The sequence below is a fragment of the Cervus elaphus genome, chromosome 12 (genome assembly GCF_910594005.1).
Source record: "Cervus elaphus chromosome 12, mCerEla1.1, whole genome shotgun sequence".
In the NCBI taxonomy this organism is placed as follows: domain Eukaryota; kingdom Metazoa; phylum Chordata; class Mammalia; order Artiodactyla; family Cervidae; genus Cervus; species Cervus elaphus.
The window spans coordinates 84,845,834-84,871,206 of NC_057826.1; the positions used below are offsets into that span (position 1 = coordinate 84,845,834).

A 25,373-nucleotide genomic window follows, 5' to 3' on the forward strand; every position below is an offset into this window, starting at 1 on the left:
AGTAGAGGGTCTCACCTGACCCCTCTAACAAGAGCTCTCCACTGCCCTGCCTGCCCTTTCAGGGACACAGCCAGCCTTGTTGAAGATGCTCAAAAGCAGTAAAGGATGTGGAGCCTTGGAAGCAGACAGGATGAGACCTCAGCACCAGCACATGGGCCCAGGGCAAGTTGGTCTCAGACCTTTAGCTTCCTCACCTGTTTAATGAGGATAAAACCCCCTAATCACCTGTTAGAATTAAATGAAATACTGTTCTAAGGCACCTGGCCCATTCTGGCACCTGGTGGGTGCTCTGAGTGTGGCAGGAGATCTTCACCAGGAGATTCAGAGAAGGAATGGGACATGAGCCCTGCCCAGGTACTGGTGAGGGCTAGATCCCTGCTCTACACATGTACCTCCAGCTAGAAGACCTGGGTCCCAGCAGGTAACCTTCCTGAGCCTCCATTTCCCATTGGTGGAAGGAGCCGCAAATCTACCCCATGTGTGTGTTGACTTTATATTTGTCGAGCAGGTCCTGTTTGTAACTCTAGGCCCCAGGGGGGTGCAGGGACAGTCTATGGTATGGCTCCATCCCTTGGACTCTCTACCACAGCGGGGAGGGCTGGGTTAAAAGGCAGGACAGTGAGGGGAGGTGCAGGATGGGCTGGGGAGGTGGGAGGTGGGGAGGTGGGCAGGGTGAGTGGGACTTGCACGGGGTCCCTTGATGGGTGCAGGATGGGGCTGGCAGGAGGCGTGCAGGGGGAGGGAACGGAGGGCGGAGCCTTGGAGCGGGGAGGGACAGCCAGAGAGCTGCTGTGTAGACAGTGTTAGGGGCCGCCTGCAGGGGTCTGATGAGGTGGTGAATATGTGCATTTTCTGCACACACGTGAGGGCTTCCTCCAGACTCGGTCCTGATGGGACCCCGAATTCTCCGGCCACAGTGGTCCACCCCCTCATCGCACACAGGAGGAAGCTTTCTGACTCTGACATGTACTTTTTCACATGTTTAACATTCAGGAGACATCAAAGTACATATTGATTTGGGTTCTTCCTCCTGGGAAGGTGGGCATGTGGCCACAGCCACCCACAGCATAGCTGCTGGCAAGCTCAGAGCTGCTCGCAGCCAGAAACAGCAGTGGGTGTGGACCGGGGATGCACTGGTTCCTGGGTGAGATCACTTCCCTGAGATTCCTCTAAGAAACAAGTGTTCTGCTTATTCCATGGGGAGGGACGACGCCTTACCACAGAAGTCTCTCTCATCCCCTCTTCCTGCCCTCCCTGTCCACTCTGGGGATAGAGCTGGTCCTTCAGACAGAAGGCACCTCCCTCCTGTAAGCCTGCCCCTCTCTCTGGACTCCGATGGGGAGAAATCATTGCCTCCTGTCATTACCACCCCCCAATCAGCCCTCTCTGACGGATCCCTTGGCTACACGTGCATGTCTACACATACACGCACACTAGTCACTCCCAGTGAGCTGTGTTCTCACCTGCACGAGGCCAGGGGAGCCAAGGATAGGAGACTCCATCCAGAGATAAGGGTCTCACCTGCTTCCTCAACAGAGGGAAGAAGGAAGGATTGGCTGGTGATATTAGTGGTTGGAAAAGTATGAAGCAGAATGGACTCCATAGTGTTTCCTTCTGAGAAAAAGGCAGTGTGATAATGACCAATTAGTGGACAGCCATGAAGCCACATCCAGAAGGCAGTCATTTGTAAAGAAGTCAGATGCTGAAGAGTTGATTAGACAAGCTAGGAAACCAGAGGAGGGGTCTTTGCCAAGAGCAGAGAGGAAGGCATTTGTCACTTGGGGAGACCCAAGTGTGAGCAAGTATGCTCTAAAGCAGTGGCCCCCAAACTTTTTGGCACCAGGGACTGTTTCATGGAAGACAATTTTTTCACAGGGGTTGAGGGGGCATGGAGGATGATTTTAGGATGGTTCAAGCACATTATGTTTATTGAGCACTTTATTTCTATTGTTATTACATCAGCTCCACCTCAAATCATCAGGCATTAGATCCCGGAGGTTTAAGACCCCTTCTCTAAAGTACCAGGGATGCTCTAAAGCAACAGGGCCTGGTGTTCAAACTAGCTTGGTGTCACCAGACCTGCCCTCACCTGATGACGACCTCCAGCCTGAGCCCCCGAGCCGTGTCAGTTCAGGGCTGAGCCACTAGGGGGCAGGCAAGAGGGTGTCAAAGCTCACTTTCATAAGTGGTTTGAAGCTGGGGGGCACTTGTGTTGGACCCAAGTACTAGCGAGGAGGGAAGGCATTCCTTCCTGTTGGCCCCAGTCCTGGCAGGCAATCTGATAAAGACCCACAGGGGTGACGGCCATCTGCTTGCCCCTTGAAGTGCCCCTGTATCATCTGCCTACTCCTCCCCGCCAGAAGGGAGATGACTTTGGAAATGAATCCAGAGGAGAAGGTCATACAGACTCAGAATATCCTGTCTGTAAAGGTTTTTATACCACCTGGTCCAGCTTCCTCATTTTCTATAATGGAGACTGGGGCCTGGGGAGAAGTAGCCAGTCAGTGGCAGAACCCAGGAGGGGACCCAGGTCTTCCGGTGCCCAGCCTACTTCCACTCACCACAGCAGCCCTAATTCTCAGGAGTTGGGTATTATATTCCCATGCCCCCTTCTCTGAGTCCTAGAACCAGCTGTCCTAAACTCAGGAGTTCATCCTCTGGCCTTTGACCCTGACAGTGATGCTCCAGCCGTGTCTCCCTTCTAAAGGATCATGGCTTCCCTGACTGGAGGATCCCAGGGAGAGAAAAGTTTTGGTCCAAGGTCAAGTAACCAGGTAATCAAGGATTTAATACTTACCACTGGCATCCTCAAGTTTTGAAATAAGAGGAGTCTGAAGGGAACTATGTCCCCTGCCCATTTGCTCTAAATTTCCTCACTGATGGACTTCCCTAGTGGTCCAATGGCTAAGACTCCATGCTCCCAATGTAGGGGGACTGGGTTCAAACCCTGGTCAGAGAACTAGATCCCACATGCCACAACTTAGACGCAGCACGACCAAAAATAAATATTTTAGCAAATAAATAAATTTCCTCACTGAGGTTTTAGCAACACAGTCCAACTCCAGGGCACAGCTGGACTTTCTTGAAAAGATGACCGCATTGCCTGGACCCATACTAAGGCCTCCGTCCCTTTGATATCTGGGTGTGCCCAGAAGCCACAGCCAGGGAAGTAGGGCCCTGGGGCCAGGTCTCCATGGTTCAAGCAAGGAGAATGAGAGCTGGGCCTGGATAATGTAGAGCGTTAGATGGCTGTTTTCTTCAGTTCTCCCCCTTTGGCTTGGGAATGCAAAATATAATCAGTTTTGCCTGGAGAGTTCCCTTCCTAAGTGTGTTTGGCTTCAGCCAACATTAAGATGAGCTTGCATTCTTCCACACGGCCTGGCCTCCAGTTCTGTTTGCAGAGACTCAAGACAGATGCTCGCGTGTCGACAACTGGAAGCTGGATGTGTGTTTGCTCTAGAGAATCTCTCTGATGTGTGCCGGGGTTGGGCCTCAGGTAGAAAGGAGTAGAACCCTCTCATTTGACAGAGGGGAATATGGAGGCCCAGAAAGGCGTAGTGACTCTCCGTGGATACTAGGCAAATCTAGCAACAAAGCTGAGATTTGAATGCAGATCACCCTGAGCCCTGGTCCAACCCTTGCAGGGCTTCTTTTTGAGCTCTGTGACGTGGAGAAGGCAATGGCACCCCACTCCAGTACTCTTGCCTGAAAAATCCCATGGACGGAGGAGCCTGGTAGGCTGCGGTCCATGGGGTCACTAAGAGTCGGACACGAGTGAGTGACTTTACTTTCATGTTTCACTTTCATGCATTGGAGAAGGAAATGGCAACCCACTCCAGTGTTCTTGCCTGGAGAATCCCAGGGATGGGGGAGCCTGGTGGGCTGCCGTCTATGGGGTCGCACAGAGTCGGACTCGACTGAAGTGACTTAGCAGCAGACATGCAGGCAAATCTGTTGGCTCACCCATGTGGCTGCAGACTCTGAAGACCACAGGTCATGTCTTATCTGACTTGGTGTCCCCGGTTCCCAGCATGAAACCTGGAGCATCATAGCCCCAAATTAGACATTTGTGGAATTGAAAGATTGTAGAGAAGGGTTATATGGAGGGAATGGTGGTGAATAAAGACGGGCATGAAAAAAGAAAAGCTCATGACCTTAGGTAGATCCCCACCCCTTTTCTAGCCTGAGTTCTTTCACTGATAACAGCAAGGGTCTTAAATACAATTAGGTGGTTCTCAAACTATGTTCCAGGACACCCTAGGGTTCAAAGAACTGACTTAGGACTGTTCCTGCAGGTGGGGGCTACTCCTTGTCCACTGTCCCCAAGTCCAGCCTCAGCTTCCTGTGTCTGCTTTTTATGTATAGATTTTGTTCTCAAAAGGTAGGATTCACTGCCAAAAAAAAAAAAAAAGTTTTGATCCCTCTAGGCTATTTGATCTTTAAGATCCCTGCTTGTTCTTAAGAATAAAATCCTAATAAGTGACCCTTCCCTGATAACACATTTGTTGCACACCATTTTTGACCCTGTGGTAAATTGTCTGAGGTGGGGGACTGGGTTTCACGTCCCATGACCATGAGACAGGGAGAAAGCGAGGTGCAGAAGGGCTCTGAGCCCTAGAATTGATGCTGGGATCTATGCGTCTGTTGTTCCCGTGTTGGCCATTCCTGTGTCCCGATGAAGCCCAGCTGTAAGTCTCGGCGCCTGACTCAGGAAGGCGAGATCATGGCCCGCTTGCCAGGCCACACTGCTTCCTGACGGGCTAGGTCCAGGCCTCCCTGTGAGCCCTTGAGAAGGGAATGACTGAGTTACTACCCCAAACACCAGGAGTCCCCAATAGGTGACTCATGTTCCGCCTTCTTCCTGACTGTCCACCATTTAAGAGCCAGACTGAGTCAGTTACCAATTGCTACAATAATGCTATGTAACAAATAATCCCCCCACCCCGCCCCCACCAAATCTGAGTGACACAAATCACTATGTAGTTCACTGGTCTGGGTCAGCTGGACGTCCAGCTGACCTGAGCTAAGCTCAACTGAGAGGCCAGCTGGCCTCACAGGGCTTGCTTGTACATGTGAGTGGATAGCTGACCCCAGCCAGGTATGGTTATGGACTTCAGTTCCAAGTGTGTCTCCTCCTCTTTCTGGGATATGTGGGCCAGCCTGAGCCAATACTTCTCACACTGATGCCCAAAGTGCGAGAGCAAGCAGAAACAGACAAGGTGTTGATGTCCTAAGATCTCGGATGGAAACTGGCAAGCTTTCATTTCCGCCTTATATGGCTCAGCCCAGAGTTAAGTGGGGAGGTGTCACAGGCTTTGTTTATTGTTTTTAGGTGAAGCTGAACCTTCTGCTTTAGTGCAACACGTTTTACTGAGCATCTCTGTGTCCCAACCCCTGCAGTGGGAATAAAGAGAGAAATGAAACCCCATCCTTGTCTTCACATGGCTTGGAGTCTTGGAATGGGGAGAAGTGTGGAACTCGTGACACTCAGTGTTTACTTTTATTTTTTTATTTACTTATTTATTGGCTTCACTGGGTCTTCATTGCTGTGCGAGGACTCTCTCTAGTTGTGGTCCATGGGCTTCTCATCGTGGTGGCTTCTGTTGTTCCGGAGCACAGGTGTGTAGGCTCAGCAGTTGTGGCACCCAGGCTTTAGTTGCTCTGGAGCAGGTGGGATATTCCCAAAGCAGGGATTAAACCCATGTCCCTTGCATTGGCAGGCGGACTCTTAACTCCTAAATCACCAAGGAAGTCCCACTGCTCAGCCTTGAGTTTTAACTTTAACATTTAACTGTTCTCTAAACCACTCCGTAAATGGAGGTGTAGGCAGAAGGAGGCTCACTGTCCAGTGTCATTCCCCTGATGCCCCAGCAGCTCTCAAGGGCAGGGTCCAGATTTCCATCCACTGGAAGCTTCCAGAGGGAAGGCATAGTTACTAGGTCTCCTGTGAGGGCTGCAGGCCCCCAAGGGCAGGATCCCCAGAGTCAGAGGGCTCCCTGACCTGAAGCCTCCTCCTCTCCAGTGGAGGCCTTCCTCCTCCAATGGGCAGAAGCCTCTCTGATAAGGGGATCACATTCTCCCCACTCCCCATCTCTTCTCTCATATCTCACTTACGCCTTCTACAGGGACCTAGAGATGGGGAGGTGACTCAGGCCTTGCCAGCAATGCTCCCAAACCTAGCATTGCCTTCTTAGATACCTGTCTTTGAAACAATGGCCCCAAAGAAGAAGGAAAAGACAGCTGGGATGATGACAGAGCCAGAACCATCAAGTTTTTGGTATTTGGTGCAGCAGAAGTAGCAGCAATGCAGAGGATGAAAATCAGTCAGGCGTCTAGAGCTCATTCGACTCAGGCTGGAATGTGTGATTATGTTTTCCATAGCAGAAGGAGGTCCACGTTACCATTTCTTTTTACTTGGCCAGAGTCAGGGTCTTTTCTCCTGCCGCACCCCACTCCCACCCCAACCCCCCAGACTCCCTATCTGTGATTTGCTTTTAGACCTGAAGATTCCTGGGGCCCAAGTAAAACTGGGAAGGGTGTTCTGATAATATTTCATGCTCCCTCACCCCCATCCCAGTTCCCACCAGCCAAGGCAAACGAAAGCTCTTGCTTACACAGGTGTGCCTGCAGCCCAGAGCAGGACCCAGAGAATGAGCAGAGGCTTGGCAGATGGATGGTGCCTGAGAGATGGTCACTCTCGGGTTCCCCAGGATAGCTTCCTCCTGCTGTCAGGTGCTTCATCCAGCACCTGAAAGTCTGGTGCTTCATCCAGACTTTCAAGGCCCTTGGGACTCTGGCTGCATCCTTCTAGCACACCTGGTCCTGTGTATTCCACCTATTGTGATCAGGGATGCACCTGTCAGCTCTCTAGTGAGCAGAATCTGAGGGTGTGGTTCCCAGGATGAGTGAGTTTTTAAGAAGGGGCAGATGGGAGGAGGACCAACCTGGGTGAGACCACCACAGTGAGGAGCTCAAGTGAGCAGAGTGGGGAGGAAGGCTTGATGGTGGCAGGTAGGCTGGCGAAGGACTCCTGAGGCCTCCAAGGGCATCCTTCCACCTCCTAGCTACCTGCCTTCTTTGTGCTTCAGCTTCCTCACCTGTAGGGTGAGAATAATGATATACTTACTTCAAAAGGTTGTTTTGGGGCTTCCCTGGTGGTCCAGTGGGTAAGAATCTGCCTGCCAATGTCCAAGGGGACATTGTTTCGACCCCTGGTCCAGGAAGATCCCACATACTGAGAGGCAACTAAGTCCATGTGCCACAACAACTGAAGCCTATGCACCCTAGATCTTGTGCTCCACAACAAAGAGAAGCCACTGCAATGAGAAGCCCTCACAACTAGAGAAAGCCCCCATGCAGCAACGAAGACCCGGCACAGAAAAAAATAAATACATTTGAAAGTTGTGGTGAGGATTAAATACATTTAGCATAGTACCTGGTAACTAGTGAATTCTCTGTGCATGTACACTGAAATTTTTCTGATTATTATCTAAATGGTAGGGAACTGTCTGTACCAGTCAGACAGCTAGGAAGCGAACTAAGGAGAAAAAGGCCAACAGGTCCTGATTCTGTGAACAGGTTCTCAGAAGGTAAGAAATCCATCAGACAAGTCTCTCTGCATATTCCTAGTATAGGGCAAGGGTAAAAAGATAAAAAGTCATTCCTGGATGTTGCTCTGAATAGTGTATAGCTAGAGAAGAGAGCAGGGAAGATGTGAAAACTCCTGTCATCCATGATAGAAAGCAACAGAGGCCGTGAGCCAGAGGATTGTTGCTCTGAATGTTGTAAAGAGGTGACATCAGAGCTGAGCCTCGATGCTTGAGAAGAAGGGAAGAAAGGCCTTCAGGCAGGGTGGATGGCATGGGCAAAGACACTGGGGCAGCTCAGACAGCAGGGAAACTTGATTCCGTTCCAAGATCTGCTGAGTACTTTCCATGGGCAAAGCACTGCCACAGATTAGTTATTGTGTTCAATCTTGTCACCCACACATTGAGGCTGGCATTATTATTCCCATTTTATAGATGGGTATACTGAGGACAAGAAAGGAGTAGTCTCTGGCCCAGGGTCAGCCATTAATGAATAAATGTTGGAGCCAGGCTTCTAACAAGCCCCCCACCTGGAACTCAAGACCATGCTTTGTCTAGGCCTGGCTTCGCCCTCAGAGAGTCTGGCAGGAGAGCAGGAGGAACCAGGCTATTCCTGACACCTTGGCTCAGAAAGGCTGTTCTCTTCTCCTTTGATGGCCCCGCATTCACACTATGAACTCCTGCCTCTGGGCCACCTTGCTGATTCCTGCACATCACCTTTCAAGGCCAGGTCATATGTCCAGAGGCTTCCTGACACCCTGGCCCACAGCTGTCTCTCCCAACCCTGGCACCCAGGTGGCCACCTTGCACTTTCTTTATTTGAGGTTTCCTCAGGTGGCTCAGCAGTGTTTGAGGCCGGCCCCCACCTCGGTGCTGGGTCCAGCAATCACTTGCACAGACCCCATCTTGCCTTCACGGCGCCACTGTCCTGATGGGGAGATTAGACTAGTCAAATGATCACACCTGCTCTGTATAATTACTAACCAGGTACTTCTAAAGGAGGAGCCACGGGTCACCTGTTAGTGAGTTCAAGGGGGGTTGAGATCATTAGGCAAGATCTGATGTAATGGTGGAGTGAGGGTGGTCAGGGGAACTCCTGGGGAGGTGGAAGAATGGGACATGTGTGCTGAGATCTGAAAAGATCAGATCAGAACTTCTCTGAGAAGTTCATCAGAGAGGCTCTGGCAGATGAAATAGCATGTGCAAAGGCCCCAAGACAGAAGGAAGCCAAGTGTGTCTAAAGAGAGCAGAAAGAGAGCCCTGGGGCCTGGACTACAGGAAGCCAGAGGAAAACTTGACAAGAGGCTAGGGAGGCTCAGAGGGCACTGGGACCAGGTGGGGACTTTGTATTTTCTCCCAAGACCCCTGGGAAGCTACTGGCAGCAGTGGGGGTGGGCCTGGGAGAGGGTGGAGTGGCCTCAGCTGAGCCTCTCTAAGCTGTAGCGCACACTCCCCACGGAGCTGCCGAGCCCACAGGAGGTCTGGGCGTGTGTCGGCCAGCACTCCTCGGCAGCTGGGACTGGGACTGCCCCACCTGGGGACAGGTCGGTGGCCTCCACCTTGGCCTGGAGTAGCGGGCTTGAGACCCAGTGATGCTCGGGCTCTGTGCTGTGGATTCAGTGCTTCTTGAGACTGGCTGATGCTTCTTCAAAAGAAAGATAAGCTTCTGAGAAAGGGAGCAGCAGCTGATGTAAGTTTGGCCACGGTCCACAGGACAGCAGCCCAGGAATTGTGGCTTTTTTCCCCCTCTGTCATCAATATCAAGGGCAGCGAAGTGGCCAGCTGCCCAACCAGGCTCCCGGAGTCTCTGCAATCAGCCTGCTGATTCCCATCAGAAACAATTTTGTTTTCTTTTGCTGGTGTTTGGGGTTCATAAGTCTCTGAGAAGAGTACATTCCCTGAGAATGAAAGCTATCCGCCATCAGGGGAGCAGTCCAGAGATCTTGTCAGGAGACAAGGTCAGGGTGTCAGACTTGACATCACTTTTAGGAAATCCGTACACTGGTTGGTTCGTTTGGTCAGAAGCAAATGCCAACTTGAGGAAGAATCCAGCACTTGGTAACTTAATGCCCCAGCCTTGAGAGTGTTTGTCCTCTCCCTGTGGCCAGATTTCGCTAATCTTGTCCCAGGGGGTTGGGGGTGTGGGTACTGGGGGAGATAGGACCTGTCCTAGACGGAGCCCCTCCAGAGTGAGTGGAGGAGCACAGGGCCGCTGCCTCCTCTCCCATCTGCTGACCCCAACCAAACCCAAAGACATAAGAGGTGGGACCTGAGGGCAAGAAAGGAGACCCCTTTCTCTGAAAAGAATTTTCCTGCACCCAGAGGGTCCTTCTCTGAAAAGCTGCTCTCCCCGGAGTAACACAGAGCCTGGTGCCCCAAGCAGTCTGATCATGGAAGTGCTCTAACCTCTTCCCAGCCAAGTGATTTGGGGCAAATTAGCCTCCTGCAGATATGATATCTATTTCACCGGGCTGGTGTGTGATTTAAATAAGTAATATAGAAGTACTGGTTAGATACCTAGAATATGCCAGGAATATATCACTGCTCAGTAAATATTTTTCCTCCTGTTCCTCATTGAGGGGAGAGAGCATCCCAGACAAATGCAGGTCCTGGTCTCTAAGCATTCTATCAGTATCTCCTGACCACTGACCACGACCTAGATCTTGATTCAAGGCGCTAAGTATATAACACTGAGCAGCGTCTCTCAGCACTTAGAGGACATAAGAATATTATGAAATATCAGCTGTGTGACAACAAACAGATAACTCTGTAACATGTTAGGGATAAGTACTGTGAAGACAAATGAAGAAGGGAGATGAGAGTGACAGGGTGTCCTGGTGATGGACAAGATGACATTGAAACAGGGGCCCTAATGATGTGGGGGAGTGAGCCCTGCTAGTAACTCAGGGAGGAGCATCCAGGCAGAAGGAAAGGCAGCCAGGGCAAAGATGCTGAGCGAGGACAGGTCTGACACATTCAAATAACAGGAAAGGGGATAGTGTGACTAGAGCAGAAGAAAGGGGGGGCAAGAGTAAATGAGGGGCAGAGGGAACCAGGTGGCATTCCTCTGGGGAATCACAGGGCCCGGCAGGTAAGGAGTTTGGCTTTGACTGTGGGTTGGCAGGAAACCGATGGAGGGTATGGAGCTGGAGTCACAGGATCCAGCAGGTCTTGGAGGGATCCTTCTGGCCATGTTCGCCCAAGAGGCACTGATAGTGGAGAAGACCTTGAAGACACAATGTACACTCTTGACTTCACTGGCCCTCACCTCCCTGCTGGCCTGGGAGTGGTGGGGTGGGTCTGGAGTTCCTGACTGCCGGGGATGCCTGCCTCTGGCTCAGGGTCCCCTCACTCTGCTGGGCTTGGGTACAGGAATGGGAGGACCATGGACCACCCGGGGACATTTCCAGGGGGCGCCAGGGAGCCAGATAAAGTGTTTCCCCTGCAGTCAGGGCATGTGTATGGCCTATGCATGTATGTGTGTTTGCACGTCCATGCATGGGCATGTGTGCATGCAATATGTGCCTCTCTGAATGTGCGTACATGCATGTGCATGTACCATTTCTGGGACAGTGTTGGGGAGTTCCGCTTCTTCTTTGACCCCTCTCTGTCCACCGCACAGGCAACACCAGTGTCTCTGTCTCTGCTCTGTGATGTGCCTACATTGGCCAAGGACCAGTGATCCTTCATCCCCCTGTGCTCACCTGACCAGGCTGATAAGTCCGTTCGTGGCTGGGCTTTGTAAATAAGGCAATAATGGTTAACACATGAGAGGAATGGCAGTGATATTCTGTCTGCTGTGCTCTATTAACTGTTGTTGTGGTTCAGTCACTAAGTCATGTCCAACGGCCCCAAGGCTTTCCACTAGGCAGAGTCAGTTCATTGACCACCTAGGGGCCAAGGTGAAAGGTTTTTACAGGAGTCTCCCTGCTTTGCCTTGGCTGCTCCAGCTGATCAGTGGCTCTGGCTGAAGCCAGGTGGAGCTTTGCAGGTGGATTCAGAAGGAGACGGTCAGCCAGCAGCACTGGAGCCGTGGCCACTAGGACCCCAGGCCTGGCTGGGGCAGAGGGGGTGGCAAGAGAGGTGGGAAGTCAGCTCCCTGACTACTTAGCAGTAGGAGGTGAGAGAAGGGAGAAGGAGGAGAGGGGAGGGAAAAGACAGAAGAGAAAAAAGACATGCAAGAGGAGACCAGCAGAAGTTAGAAGCAGAGTTAGGAAGGAGTGATGGAAGAGGACAGGGACTGTCCCTTCCTTGTGAGACCAGGGATTCTTTGGGGGAAGGACAAGGTCAGACCTGCCTGGTCTCTAGGAGGAGGCTGTGCCTCCCCTATCAGATTGGCTCCCCCAGGGCAGGGGCTGGGCCTCTCCCATCAGATTGTTGGCTCCCCAAACAGGGTCTGTGTTAACCAACACTGGGGGCTTCCCAAGGATAGGGGTACATACTCCACCCACAGCCAAGACCCTCCAAGGTAGGTGATCTGCTGGGGGTTGCCGGTCACAGCCCTGGGATCAGGACATCTGCCTGCCTGACCTCTCTCCTCCCCTCTCAGGGTTCACGGCCACCTTCAACATGGACACCAAGAAGCCCCGAGTCATCCCGGGCTCCAGGGCCGCCTTCTTTGGCTACACAGTGCAGCAGCATGACATCAGCGGCAGGAAGTGGTGAGTGAGAGCTGCCACCCCTCCTCCACCCCGCTTCATAGCCCCGCACCTCCCCCAACCCCGGCCCCCCATGGGCTGACAGCGCAGGCCCTCACATGCAAATGCCCCCCTTCCCAGGGACTTGACTTCCTGTCCTGGCAGGTCAGGAGCTGCCTAGGATCTGCCCTGTCTATGAAACCATGAGCATCCCCTTCATAGGCCTCCATCTTCTCACCTGAGAAATGGGAATGAACACCCTCTTTCTCCTGGTTATGGGACAGCACAGGCAGCAGGCACCAAGAACCAGTAATCACCCCCTCTCATCCCCTCTCAGGGCCCCAGGGTCTCATCAGTGGGGGCAGCACTTCTGGCTGTGGCTGTTGGGAGAGGTGTGGAAGGTGGGGAGTCTCTGCAAGGATGGATGTGTGTGCTCAAAGCTGAAACACAGGCCACAGTGGGGCAGAGGGAAGAAGTGAGAGAAGGCTAAGTGTGGGAAAGGGTCAGAGAGCCCATGGACCTCTCTGGGGCGGGGGCAGTCAGGAGGCGGGAAGGGTCAGCCTCCTATTTCTAATATAACTTAGTTGGACTATATTTTACATGTTATATAATCAAGTGTCAATTCAGTGATTTCTTCTGAAATTTACCAAGTTGTGCAGCCAACGCTACAAATCAGTTGTAGGATTTGTAGGACACACCCCCCATTTATTTAAGAATGTATTCCAATATCAAACAGCAAGGTTCAACAATGTAAAACCACAATTACTTTTGTACCAACCCAATAGTATCTCATGGTGGGTTTAACTGGCACTTCTCTAATGACTAACACTGTTGAGTAACTTTTTGTGAATTTATTGGCCATTTTGGTATCCTATTTTATGATGTGTCTGATTCAGTCTTTTGCCCATTTTTAAAATTGTGTTGTGTATTTTTCTTAATAATTTATAGAACTTTAAATATATATATATTCTATATACAAATCCTTTGTCAGAGAAAAGCACTGCAAAGAACTTCTCCCTGTCTGCAGCTTGCCTTTTCATTTCCTTAATGGTGACTTTTTATGAACAGAAGTTCTTTAATAAAATCTAATTTATCACTCTTTTTATAGTGTCTTGTGTATCCCATTTAATAAATGTTTGCTTCTCTTAAGATCATGAAGATACTTTCCTCTTTTTTCTTCCAGAAGTTTGATGTTTCTATTTTCTCATTTAAGTCAGTGGTTCATCTCAAATAAATTTTTCTGTGAGATGTGAGGTAAAGGTCAAAGGTGGTTTTTTTTTTAACTTAAAATATGGATATCCAGTTGATCTAGCACCATTTGTTAAAAGACTATTTTCCCACTGAATTGTAGTGTCATCTTTGTTGAAAATCAGGTGACCCCTATATGTATGGGTCTATTTCTAGCCTCTATTCTAATCTATAAAATAGAAAGCTGCCTTGGTTACTGTAGCTTCAAAGAAAATCTTGAAGTTAGGTAATGTGAATTCTTCACACTTGTTCCTCTTTGACAAGGTTGTCTTGGTTATACTAGATCTTCTGTGTTTTCCTATGAATTTTAGAATCAGCTTGTCAATTTCCCCTCATCAAACTTGCTGACATTTTGATTGGGATTATGTTGAATTTATAGATCAATTTGGGGAGAAATGAAGTCTTACTGAGTCTTCCAGTCTATGAACATGTATATCCCTTCACTTACTTAGTTTTTAAAATTTCTTCTCTTAATAGTGCTTTGAAATTTTCAGTGCAAAATTCTTGCATATCTTTTGTTACTTTGATTCCTAGGTATTTGGTATTTTGTGCTAATTAAAAGGGACTGTTCTTTTTTAAAATTGGAATGCTTTTATTTCATTTTCCAATCTTTTGCTAGTATAGTAAAATACAATTGATTTTTGTGTATTTACATTATATCCAGCAACTTTACTATACTCATTTATTTCTATAGTGTGTCTGTAGATTCTTACATATCTTTATGTATACAAGGAGATCATCTGAAATAATTGTAGTTTTATTTCTTCTTTTCTAATCTTTATAGCTTTTATTTCTGTTTCTTGCCTAATTGCAGTAGCTAGGATGTGCAGTTCTAGGATGAGTAGAAGTTGTAATACTGAATGTGCTTTTCTTATTTCCCTTGTTAAAGGGAAGACTATATTTCATAATTAAATAAGATGTTAACTATAGTTTATTCATTTGTTTGTTGTAGATATTATCAGATTAAGGAGGTTTTCTTCTATTCCAGTTTTCTGAGGTTTGTGTGTATGTGTATAAATAGTTATGGAATTTTATCAGATTTTTTTTTCTGCAAAGATTGAGATGTTATGTGATTCTTCTTTATTCTGTTAATAATGTTAATTATACCTATAGATTGATTTTTTTCAATATTAAGCCCAATTTTTATTCCTGGGATAAACTTTACTTGGACACCATGTATTCATGTGTGTGTGTGTGTGTGTGTGTGTGTGTGATTCTATTCATTGTCATATTCTCAGGAGCTTTGTTTCTATGTATATTGTATACATCATATATTCATGAGGTATACTGTGCAGCTAAATGCATGCAATGTATTCTTTTTTTTTAATTTTTTTACACCCAATGTATTCTTAATTACCTATGTTTTATTTTGTAATTCCTGAATTTCTGTTTGATTTTTTTATAGACTCTAATTCTATTAAAATAATCTTTCTTCCATTTGTCCAACTTTTACTCTACTTTTTAAAAACATATTAATAGCAGTTATTTTGAAAGCCTTCTCGGCTGACTCCAATATCTGGGTCATCTCTGGCTCTGTCTCTAGTGACTGTTTCACCTTATGGTTACCAGTCACTTTTACCTGATTCTTTGCCTGTTTAGTGTATATTTTTTAATTCTATGCAGAATATTGTGACTAGTACACAGTAGAAGCTATAGATTGTGTTACCCCCCTTTAGATAATGCTACATTTTGTTGTGATAGGCAATTAGAACACTGGTGAAACCACCTAGAATTTACCACAGCTTGGTTTGGGCCTTGGTTAGGGCAGGTATCATCTAGTTTTGCCCTCACTCCTAGGGTGCTTCCCTAACGGTTCAGACAGTAAAGAGTCTGACAGCAATGCGGGAAGATCCCCTGGAGAAGGGAATGGCTACCTACTCCAGAATTTTTGCCTGGAGAATTCCATGAACAGAGGGGACTGGCAGGCTACAGTCCTTGGGGTCACAAAGAGTTGGACACAACTGAGTGATTAACACTGTTTCACTTACTCCTAAGGTGCAGTCTTTACTCCTAGGGCATGAATTTGGGGGATCTCAACCGAAAGCCCACAGCATTCATTAAAATGTATTTTTGACTAGGCATGAACCCCCAACATTTCCCAAGTACTGGGAAGCCCCTAAAATCTCTGTCCCACTTCTCTGATAAACTTTTCAGAGTCTCACACCATATGCGCACAGCTTAAGGGTCAGCCAAGGACCCTGAGGGAAAACGTTAGCAGAGTTTGAAGGCCTTTTTCTCTGCTCCCACCAAATCCTGGTCGTTTTTTCAGTCCCTGTTCCAATCCCTGTTTCCTCCACCCAGCAAGTCTGCGATTCTGTCTGGACTCTCCGCAGTTTCCTACTGCAGTTGCCTGTGCCGCAGCAGGAAAGTACCCTCAATGAGAAAGCAGAGTGGGTGTGGGTTTAATGCCTGTGCTTCCCTTTATTCAAGTATTGAGCTCTGTATTGACTGCTGGCTGGTGCCTGAATAGAATTGTTTCATATATCTTATCTAGCTTTCATAGTTGTTAATGGCTGGAATTCAAAGTCCTCTTTCATATTCTTTAAACAACTTAAATATCACTTCCCCTGAGAAACCTTCTCTGACCATCCCTTCCCATCACTAGATTAGTTGTACCCATCGAAATATATATTTTCTTATTATAACATTTATCAGATGGATAGTAACTGTCTGCTTTATTGTCTTACAGAAATCAGGGGTATGATGCTCAAAAGAACATACATTGAAAGATTGAATTAATGGTTTGAACCTCTCTCAGCCAGCCCAGACATACAAGGCACATCATCTATATTCTTTTTTTAATATTTATTTTGTTGAAGTATAGTTGATTTACAATATACTGTTAATTTCTACTGTACAGGAAAGTGATTACAGCATCCATATCCTTGACATGGTATGAAGACTTAAAGATTAAATGGAACTGGGTTTCTAAGACAGAATTTGTTTTGACCAATATTTGTTTATTAAGCTTCTGTTAATAAGTTTTACTAGACTCTGCAAAATATTGGTATGAGTGAGACTTGGTTTTACTCTCAAATAACACACAGGCTAGTTGAAGAATTGACCCTAAAATCCTTGAAACAATTAAAAAACAATGCAAGACAAAATACAACCTGATGTTAATTATGTTCATCCAGTTTCTCCATGAAGGCTTTCTGGATCCTTCTCCTAGCCTAAAATGGCCTTCCCCTGCCCAAGCCCTATCTCTCTGATGGCCCGAATCACTATTTACCTTTGTGTTGGAATCACTTAGGCCCGTGGCTCCGCTCACTTATTGAATGCTAGTCTCATCTCCCTGTGCCTGCGAGCAGCCAGCCAGATGTCTTGCTCACAGCAGAAATTCAGCCAGAGTTTGGAAGGAGCAATCTCTGTGGCTGAAGTCTTTGGGAGGGCTTCACAGACGAGGAGCACTGAGTGAGGTCTTGGAAGTTGGGCTCAGATGAGCAGAATGACACAACAGAATTGACGCGAGGTCGCTCTTAGGGGTCTGAGAGCTGCCGGAAGCGTCCTGGGAGACAGCTGCACTGCAGCCCCTGGACGCGAGCGTGTTTTCTGCCACAGCTGAACTGAGACACACAGAGAGGCCTTGGAGACCCAGGGAGCCGCACCTCCTGCAGAACAGACAGGAGCACTCAGGCCCTTTCAGGAATCCCTGTCCTCACTTGCATGGACTCCCCTGCATATCCTACTCAGCAGCTTCCCCTCTCTTTCTCCCCTGACCCCCATTTTTCTCATCCTGTAGGCAGCATTCCAAGAGTTTAGCCAGATGTAAGGCCCTGTGGGTGTTAATAATGGGAAAAGAGAGGTCAATGTTGGTGTCATTCTGTGGGACCCTGGCTGGCAGTCATGCACAGGGATGGTTCCAGTAGTGCCTGTTGTTTGATGTCCATGGAATGCTCCAGGCCGGAATACTGGAGTGGGTAGCCTATCCCTTCTCCAGAGGATCTTCCTGACCCAGGAGTCGAACCGAGGTCTCCTGCATTGCAGGTGGATTCTTTACCAGCTGAGCTACCAGGGAATCCCTAATAATGGGAAAAGAGAGGTCAATATCAGTGTCATTTGTGGGATACCAGCTGGCAGATACACACAGGGACGACTTCAGTAGTGCCTGTTGTTTGACGTTCATGCCAGGAGGCACCTCAAAAGAAGGACAGGAGCAGGGGTCTGAAGTCCAAAGGCTGCCACTTGGACGGAGACCTTGGGAGAAGCTCTCTCAGACTCCTCCTCTCAGCAAACACCTCTGTGTGCTCTAGCACAAAGTATATATGAAAGAACCTATCTCAGGGTGCTAGGAAAGATAAAAAAAAATACCAACCAAAGAATGCATGTTGTGATCAGCAAAGCAGGAAGTGGAGGATGGGGTTGCTTGCACCCAGAAAACAGCCAGATCTAAAATCAGGCCCCTAGTGACCTGGTCAAGAGACTCTCTCTGACCCAGGCTCTTCTGTCTCCTGGGTGTGGACCCAGCTTCTGGCCCCTAAGGTGGAGCTGGCATACCTCAGTCTGCATCTCCTGAGCCAGGGAATCTGTGTTTTAAAGAACTCCCTGGGAGACTGAAGATCACCGTCTCCACTGAGTGCAGGGAGTTGCCACTGGGCAATGACATCACCCTCAGCCACTGCCCAGAAATCCAGGTCCCAACACTGCCAGCCTCAGAGATGGACTCACTAGTTGCCTCTGACCACAGGTGCCAATGAGATCTGGCCCCATTTACCAGGCTGTGAGCCTCCTTGACTGTCAAGGGCACCAGAACATGATGTAAATGTTAGGAAGACAAAGGGACAGATCTAGTGGGGCTGCCACTTTATCCTCTTAACCTTTCGTCTCCTGCCCCTACGTTCCCAACGCAAACCCAAACCCGGCAGAACTAACTGTAAGCCAGTGCCTCACACATCTTGAACAGTTTTCCACATGCCTCGGTTTTAGCAACAATAACAACACTCACAGGCACACAAAAAGAAAAAGAGAAAACAAATTCCTCTCGGGCTGAGTATTCTCTGCCCCTGCTCTTTAAGCCCTTGTGTATTTTCAGAGAAATTTAATCCACATGACTCTAATGGATGTACATTGAAATCATTAAGCCAGTTGGTTTTCAAGACCATTTGATGTCCCAGAAACTCCGGTGTAGGGTTTGCAGAGGGCCTCACCGAGCCTCTGGTCCACTGGAGCAGGAAGCCTCCTGGTGCTGAGAAGAAACAGCTGGGCCCCACGAATTTCCAATTTGTCACTGAAGCTTTTACCCCGGAGAGCAAAGGCTCAGCTCTCAGCGAGGCAGCACATTTCACCTCCTCCCCTTGAGGGCATTAGGAAGCAGGAAGTTGATAGCCTAGTAGGTTCTGAAAGGGGACCCCTTCTGAACTCAGAGGGCTTTAAGAATAAGAGGGCGTGTGAGTTCCCTGGGCTACAGGTTCAGTGACATGAGCAACTTGTAAGAGAAATGAGCTTGTTCCCATTTTACAGATGAGGCAACTAAGACTGCAAGAGAGATAACACAGTGAATGTCTGAGTTATATCTGGAGCCCAGATTTCTTCAGGCTCAAAGCAGCACAGAGCAGCAGCAGCCCCAGCCCAGATACTGACGGGGCAGCTGCAACCATCCACAGGGGTGTCCCTCCCAACCAGCTACACTGCTGGCCCGTTAGGAGCCAAGGCTGTGATGTCCCAAGACCCAGCACTGGCAGATTCACATAAAAATGCTGAGCCCAGTCAGAAAGAGAGGCCGTGTGGTTGCAGAATGCCAATCCTGGATGATAAATCCCAGGAGAGGGCACACAGAAAGGATCCCAGGAGTCCATGGAGGGAGAGTGAAAGTCTAATTCAGCAGGACCAGGTTGGGGAAGGGATCAGGAGAGGGTTGTGGAGGAGGGTCCTTCCAGATGGGTAGGATTTCTGTGTATAGAATAGACAGGGATGAGCAGAGTGTAACAGATGGAGAGAACCTCGGGGGTAGGAGGACAGGGGTGAAAAAGAAGAGGTCGTGTTTAGAGAAAGGACACTGCCCCGTGTGGCTGGCAGAGGAAGTATGGGAAGCAGAGCAGCAGACCAGAGGCTGGGAGAGGGAGGAGCGTGCCGCAGGGGTTCTTCGTTTTCCTCCATTTTTTATAACTGGAGGATAATAGCTTTACAATGTTGGGTTAGCCTCTGCTGTAGGACAACATGAGTCAGCTATACACGTGTGCATATCCCCTCTCTCTTGAGCCTCCCTCCCACCCCCACCCCCTTCTCTCCCCTCTAGGTCGTCACAGAGCACAGAGTTGAGCTCCCTGTGCTATATAGCAGCTTCCCGCTAGCTATTTGACACGTGGCAGTTTGTATATGTCAATGCTACTTTCCCAATTTGCCCCATCCTCTTTTTCCTCCCCCTTCTCTTCCTGTGTCTACATGTCAGTTCTCTCTGTCTGCATCTCTAGTCCCACCCTGCAAATAGGTTCATCAGTACCACCTTCCTAGGTTCCACATATGTGCATTTTGTTGTTATTCAGTCATGTCTGAATAACATGAGACCCCATGAAATACAGCACACCAGGCTTCCCTGTCCTTCACTATCTCCTGGAGTTTGTTCAGACTCATGACCACTGAGTCGATGGTGCCATCCAACCATCTCATCCTCTGTCACCCCTCTTCTCCTCAATCCATCAGTCTTTCCCAGTATCAGGGTCCTTTCCAATGAGTCAGCTCTTCAAGTCAGGTGGCCAAAGTATTGGAGCTTTAGCTTCAGCATCAGTCCTTCCAATAAATATTCAGGATTGATTTCCTTTAGGACTGCCTGGTAGAGGGGAGGCTGAGAAGGAAGCCAGGCGCACTGAGTCCTGTAGAATGACACCGCAGCCTTGGAAAGCTCACCGTCGCCCAGGCTCTAGCAGACCCCAATTCTCAGAGGCAGAGGTGGGTTGGGAAGGACAGGGTGACTGGGAGCAGGCCCAGGAGGTGCAGGTGGACACTCAGTGAACATGGGGGTAGGGCTTGACCTCAGGACTGCTCCCCAACTAGAAAAGTCTTAGAAAATATTTAGCCCCAATCCCTCATTGGGCTTCCCTGGTGGCTCAGAAAGTAACGAATCCACCTGCAATGCGGGAGTCCTGGGTTCGATCCCTGGGTTGGGAAGATCCCCTGGAGAAGGAAATAGCAACCCCCTCCAGTATTCTTGCCTGGAAAATCCCACGGACAGAGGAGCCTGGTGGGCTACAGTCCATGGGGTCGCAAAGAGTAGGACACGATTAAGTGAGTGAGCATGCACAATCCCTTATTTTATAAGCAAGGAATTGAGGCCCAGAGCTAGAAAGGCCTACAGCAAGGTCACCCTTGGGACTCAGCTCTCCCAACACCCAGTCCACATCGCTTCTACTCCCTGTTGTGTTTCCACCTGGTGTGCAGGTGGACAGTGCCAAAGTGTCAGTGCACCCACCATCTTCACCCCTTGTCTCAAGATCACTAGGTAACAGCTCACGTGCGTGCATGTTAAGTCACTTCAGTCATGTCCAGCTCTGTGTGACCCCGTGGACTACAGCCCACCAGGCTCCTCTGTCCATGAGATTCTCCAGGCAAGAGTACTTGAGTGGGTTGCCATGCCCTCCTCCCAGGGATCTTCCCAACCCTGGGATCGAAACTTTGTCTCTTATGTCTCCTGCATTGGCAGGCAGATTCTTTACAACTAGCACCTGCAAAGCCCCAGGTAACAGCTACATAAACCAAATTCTAATACAGGTAGGGCATTCATTCTTCTACCAAGCTGTATGTACTGACCTTCCCAGATAACACGTTTGCATTTTCCCTAAGATCTTTCATGTCTAAAACACACTGATGATGGAATTTGGGCTTGACTTTAAAGGAAATCCATGAGGAATAAATCCACAAAAATTGGGCAACAAGGTTTGGGGGAGAATGGATACATGTGTATGTATGACCAAATCCCTTTGCTGGTCACCTGAAACTACCACTACATTGTTAATCAGCTATACCTCAATACAAAATAAAAAGTTTAAAGTTAAAAAACAAAATTGACCAGCCAGCCTAGGGGATGCCCTTGTATCATTCCTTCCTCTTCAACCCCCAGATTTCCCAACCTCTCATCTGTGGCTCTTTTCTGCAGGGTTTATAGCAATATCCCAAGAGGGGCTGAGATCTTCTGCCTCCGCAGGTGTGTGAATGCACACTAGGGTGGCCCCCATTGTTTACTCACTAAGTTGTGTCCAACTCTTTGGAGACTCCATAGACTGTAGCCTGCCAGGCTCCTCTGTCCGTGGGATTTCGCAAGTAAGAATGCTGGAGTGAGTTGCCATTTCCTTCTCCAAGGGATCTTCCTGACCTAGGGATTGAGCCCAAGTCTCCTGAATCGGCAGCTGGATTCTTTTCCACTGAACCACCTGGGAAGCCCAAGGTGGTGCCTAACTGCAGGAAAAGTCTAGGCTTCAGAACTCCACAAACCTGGGCTCATCCGCTTTTCAATCTGTGGGAACTTGAGGATGTTACATCCACCTACTGGACACAGTTTCTTCATCTGTAAAATGGACATGATGCTGCACACCCCTAAGATTTCTTTGAGGAAAAAATAGGAGATGATGTGTGACGTGTCTGCCATGGGCAGCTGCTGGATCAGTTAGTTCCCTTTGCTAGCCTATTTCCCAAGAAAGGATATGGTGTCCAGGAGAGGTTTCCAGGAAAAGGGCCCCCGAGGCTGGTTTTGGTGGCAGAATGATAGATTTTATCCAAGTCGTCCGTCCTCCCCGACAGTGCCAATTGTCAGGCCTGGGACAGCCTCAGCCATTGTTGCTGTGGAAATCTCACTAAGGAACATCCTAAGCTCTTTTCCTGGCTCAGGTCCCCGGAGTGGGTTCCCAACACCGCAGCGCATGCATGCCCTCTGCTATTTTCTCTTGGAACAAATAAAAGCCGGCACCATGACTCATGCTGGTTAACAATAAATCACTACAGAAGCAAAGCCCAGGATACGATGAAACTACCTAACACATGAGAGGGAGGGAGAAAGAGATCGAGAGAAACTGTAGTCACTGGGGACATGTTGGCCAGGGGCCCAGGCCCAAGCCACCCAGCAGACCCTGCAGTCGGGCAGCGCATGGACAAGCAGAGAGGGAGCCACAGAGGGCTGGACGGTTATACAGACGTTTATCCTCACGGAGCTGTGGGCTCCTTCAAGGGCTCAGAAATACAAAGCAGCATTGAGAGCGGCCAAGAAAAGCCTGTCAGCCCCAGAACGCAGCGAACCTGTAAGATGCAGCCTGCAAGTGATCCTGCATCTCCAGATTTTTCTCTTCTATGTTAGCTTTCTAACTCTCTCTTAAAAAAAAAAAAAAAAAATACCGAAACAACGCAGGAAAGTGAGAGGCTTGAAGAGCATGTCAGCAAGACCCTAGGTCACCTCTGACACAGTCACAACCTGGTCAGCCAGAGTCAGAGCCAAGGCCGGTCCTCAGGGCCATAGAATGACCATCGTGCTGATCCTGGCGAGGCAGGGAGCCAACCTCTACGTGCTCTGGGGGTGAGAGGCACAATCTCAATAGTGGAAACATTGAAAGGAAAGTCTCCCGGTTTCTAACCTCTATGAAAGAAAATAAATCTAATTTGGGCAGTTCAGGGAAACCAGAGGGATTTGCCAGCTCAGCATCTTTTCCAGCCTCCATCCCCCAGCCCTGCCCCCACCAGCAGCCTGTGGGCTCTCGCACCTCCCTCCCTTCTCTGACGCCGGTGCTGTCCGTTTTGTGACTCTGAAGTCCTTCCTAAATCCAGCGCCCGAAAGGAAAGGGGTGCCCCTCCCTTGAGCTGAAGAGACGCTAATGTTGAGATTCACTCCATCTTGGGAACGGCTTTCTATAATTTATAAGCTTGAATTTTCGTGACTGGTATTCCATCACTCCTTGGCACTTTATCTGCATTCACCATACCCGACACCAGGGGGAGCAAGGCCTCCTCTCTAATCATCTGGTTCCCTTGGATGCCACTAAGGCCCGCATCTGCTTCTATTTGGCTAAGCTAATAAAATGTGAGACACTAAATTCCTTACTGAAAACCACAAAGTGGAGTAAACATGATTTAAAGTTATATGCAATTAGAAAAACAAATCAACATGCTCTATGTGCTTTTTCCTCACTAATCTTTGCTGTGATCTGTCACTAACCTAACCCTTGTTTTCTCCAGGCGTGGATAGAATACCTTCTTCTAACTTTCCCTGACTATTTCATGAAGAATCAAGGGCTCTTCAGGATTTCAAACTCTTGCAGATGTTTATTCTTTTCTTTCAACAACTTCCTTTCTACACGGCAGCAACACTCAGACACACAGCCAATGGCAAAAGCTTCCTATTGGTATAAGACCATCTTGACAAGGTTCCTGTCATTCTCTGTGAAGTTCATAAATCCATCCCACTTTCTCTCTCGAAGTATCTCTTCCTATTTTAGCTGTGAGGAATCATCCTGAGCCAATAATGCAGAGAGACAAAGAGAGGGAGAATATATTGGGTTGGCCAGAAAGTTTTGTTTGGGTTTTTCCCCACTTGGACAAATCCAAATCAACTTCTTGACCACCTCAATAGAAGAAGCCAGTTAAGAGAAATGGAAAATGAAATGGAGTGTAAGGAAGAAGAGAGAAGATGGGATGGAGAGTGAAGAGCCAAGAGAGTAAGGAGAGAAAGGGGGCTACAAGTCCCCAAGGGCAGGGCTTGCCTTTTACTTGTCTGCATCTCTGGTGCTTGGCACAGGCCAACAGGAGTAGAAGAGAATGGTTCTAGAACTGGTTCCTAAACCTCAAGGAAGCCCAAAGCTGGATGTTCTTGTTATAAAGAATCTGGGGAAAATGGCCACCCCCATGGGAGAGGTCGGCATCTTCTGTCTTTTTCTTTCCCCTGGAAACCTTGGAGGGGCCCAGCAGAAGCGAAGTCAGGCAGAGAGCAGAGGGCAGTGGTAGTAGATGGCAGCTTGTCCCCCCACCCCCGCTGCCTTCCCACTCCCCAGAATGGCTTTCCTGAGACAGCAGCCCCTCTCTGAGCTGTCCCCCTGCCTCTCCCCAGCTGCTGAGCCAAGGATTTTGTAACCCAAGGAGGATGACGTTTCCAAAAATGTCAAGACAGGCTTTGCCCTCCTGTGGCTCAAGTGAGTCCATGGCCTTTGTTTCTTCTCAGCTTCTCAAAATAAGAGGAATGCTGTCAGAGTAGCCATTACTCACAGCCCGGAAGGAGGAGGAGGGAAAGCAATCTGAGCTTTAACCAAATGGAAGAAAGTACTTCGAAGGATTTTGCAGAGCCAGTGATTCCCCCAGGCAGCCAGGGGCTCCCTAATGGAACACAGACTGGCTTCTGTGTTCTCTGCTCTCCTACACCCCACCCATCCCCCAGAGATGGGGAGAGGACCAGGCAGGAGAGAGAGGCCAAGGAGCTGCCCCTTAGCCAGCTGGGTGACCTGGGTGAGTGACTTAGCTTCTCTGGGCTGCAGTTTCCATGACTTCAACATGGGGCTGCTTCTCTCTTTCACGAGGCTGTAATAAAGATTAACCAAATTAATGTCAGAGGAAGTGCCTAGCACAATTTCTGACACAGCCCTCCCCCCAAACATTCATTCTTTGGTGCATTCGTTTGTTTATCTGTTCATATAAAGTGCTTTGAAAGTAGATGAACACATGACCCAGTTTTATCAACTCTTTCCTACTGGGGCACGCCACCCCCAGTTCCATTCTTTCAAACCCTGATAATCACCTGATAATATAATCTAGGGATTCCTAAGGCTGGCAGAACAGAATTGCCTGTGAAAGTTTAAAAAAGAAAACAGATTCCTCAACCCAACCCAAGACTTAACAAAAGTCAGACTCTCTGGAGGTAGGAATCCCCAGGCAAGGCTAATGCCCAAACAGGTTCTGAACCACTGAATCCTTTTTTAAGAGTCTGTGAGTTCTCATG

At 48.7% G+C, this 25,373-nt stretch overlaps 1 protein-coding gene across 2 annotated transcripts in view; it reads left to right on the forward strand.

Moving 5' to 3' along the window:
- The window catches only part of ITGA11 (integrin subunit alpha 11), a 130,030-nt gene that overhangs the window by 25,349 nt on the left and 79,308 nt on the right, over positions 1-25,373 (forward strand). The window contains exons 1-2 of one of the 2 annotated variants that reach the window (XM_043919817.1): positions 3,183-3,187; positions 12,136-12,247. In XM_043919817.1, coding sequence (XP_043775752.1) covers positions 12,156-12,247 — 92 coding nt within the window. In that variant the 5' untranslated portion in view covers positions 3,183-3,187; positions 12,136-12,155. Of the gene's footprint in view, positions 1-3,182; positions 3,188-12,135; positions 12,248-25,373 lie in introns of those variants that run through there. The other variant, XM_043919816.1, reaches the window with a different exon arrangement.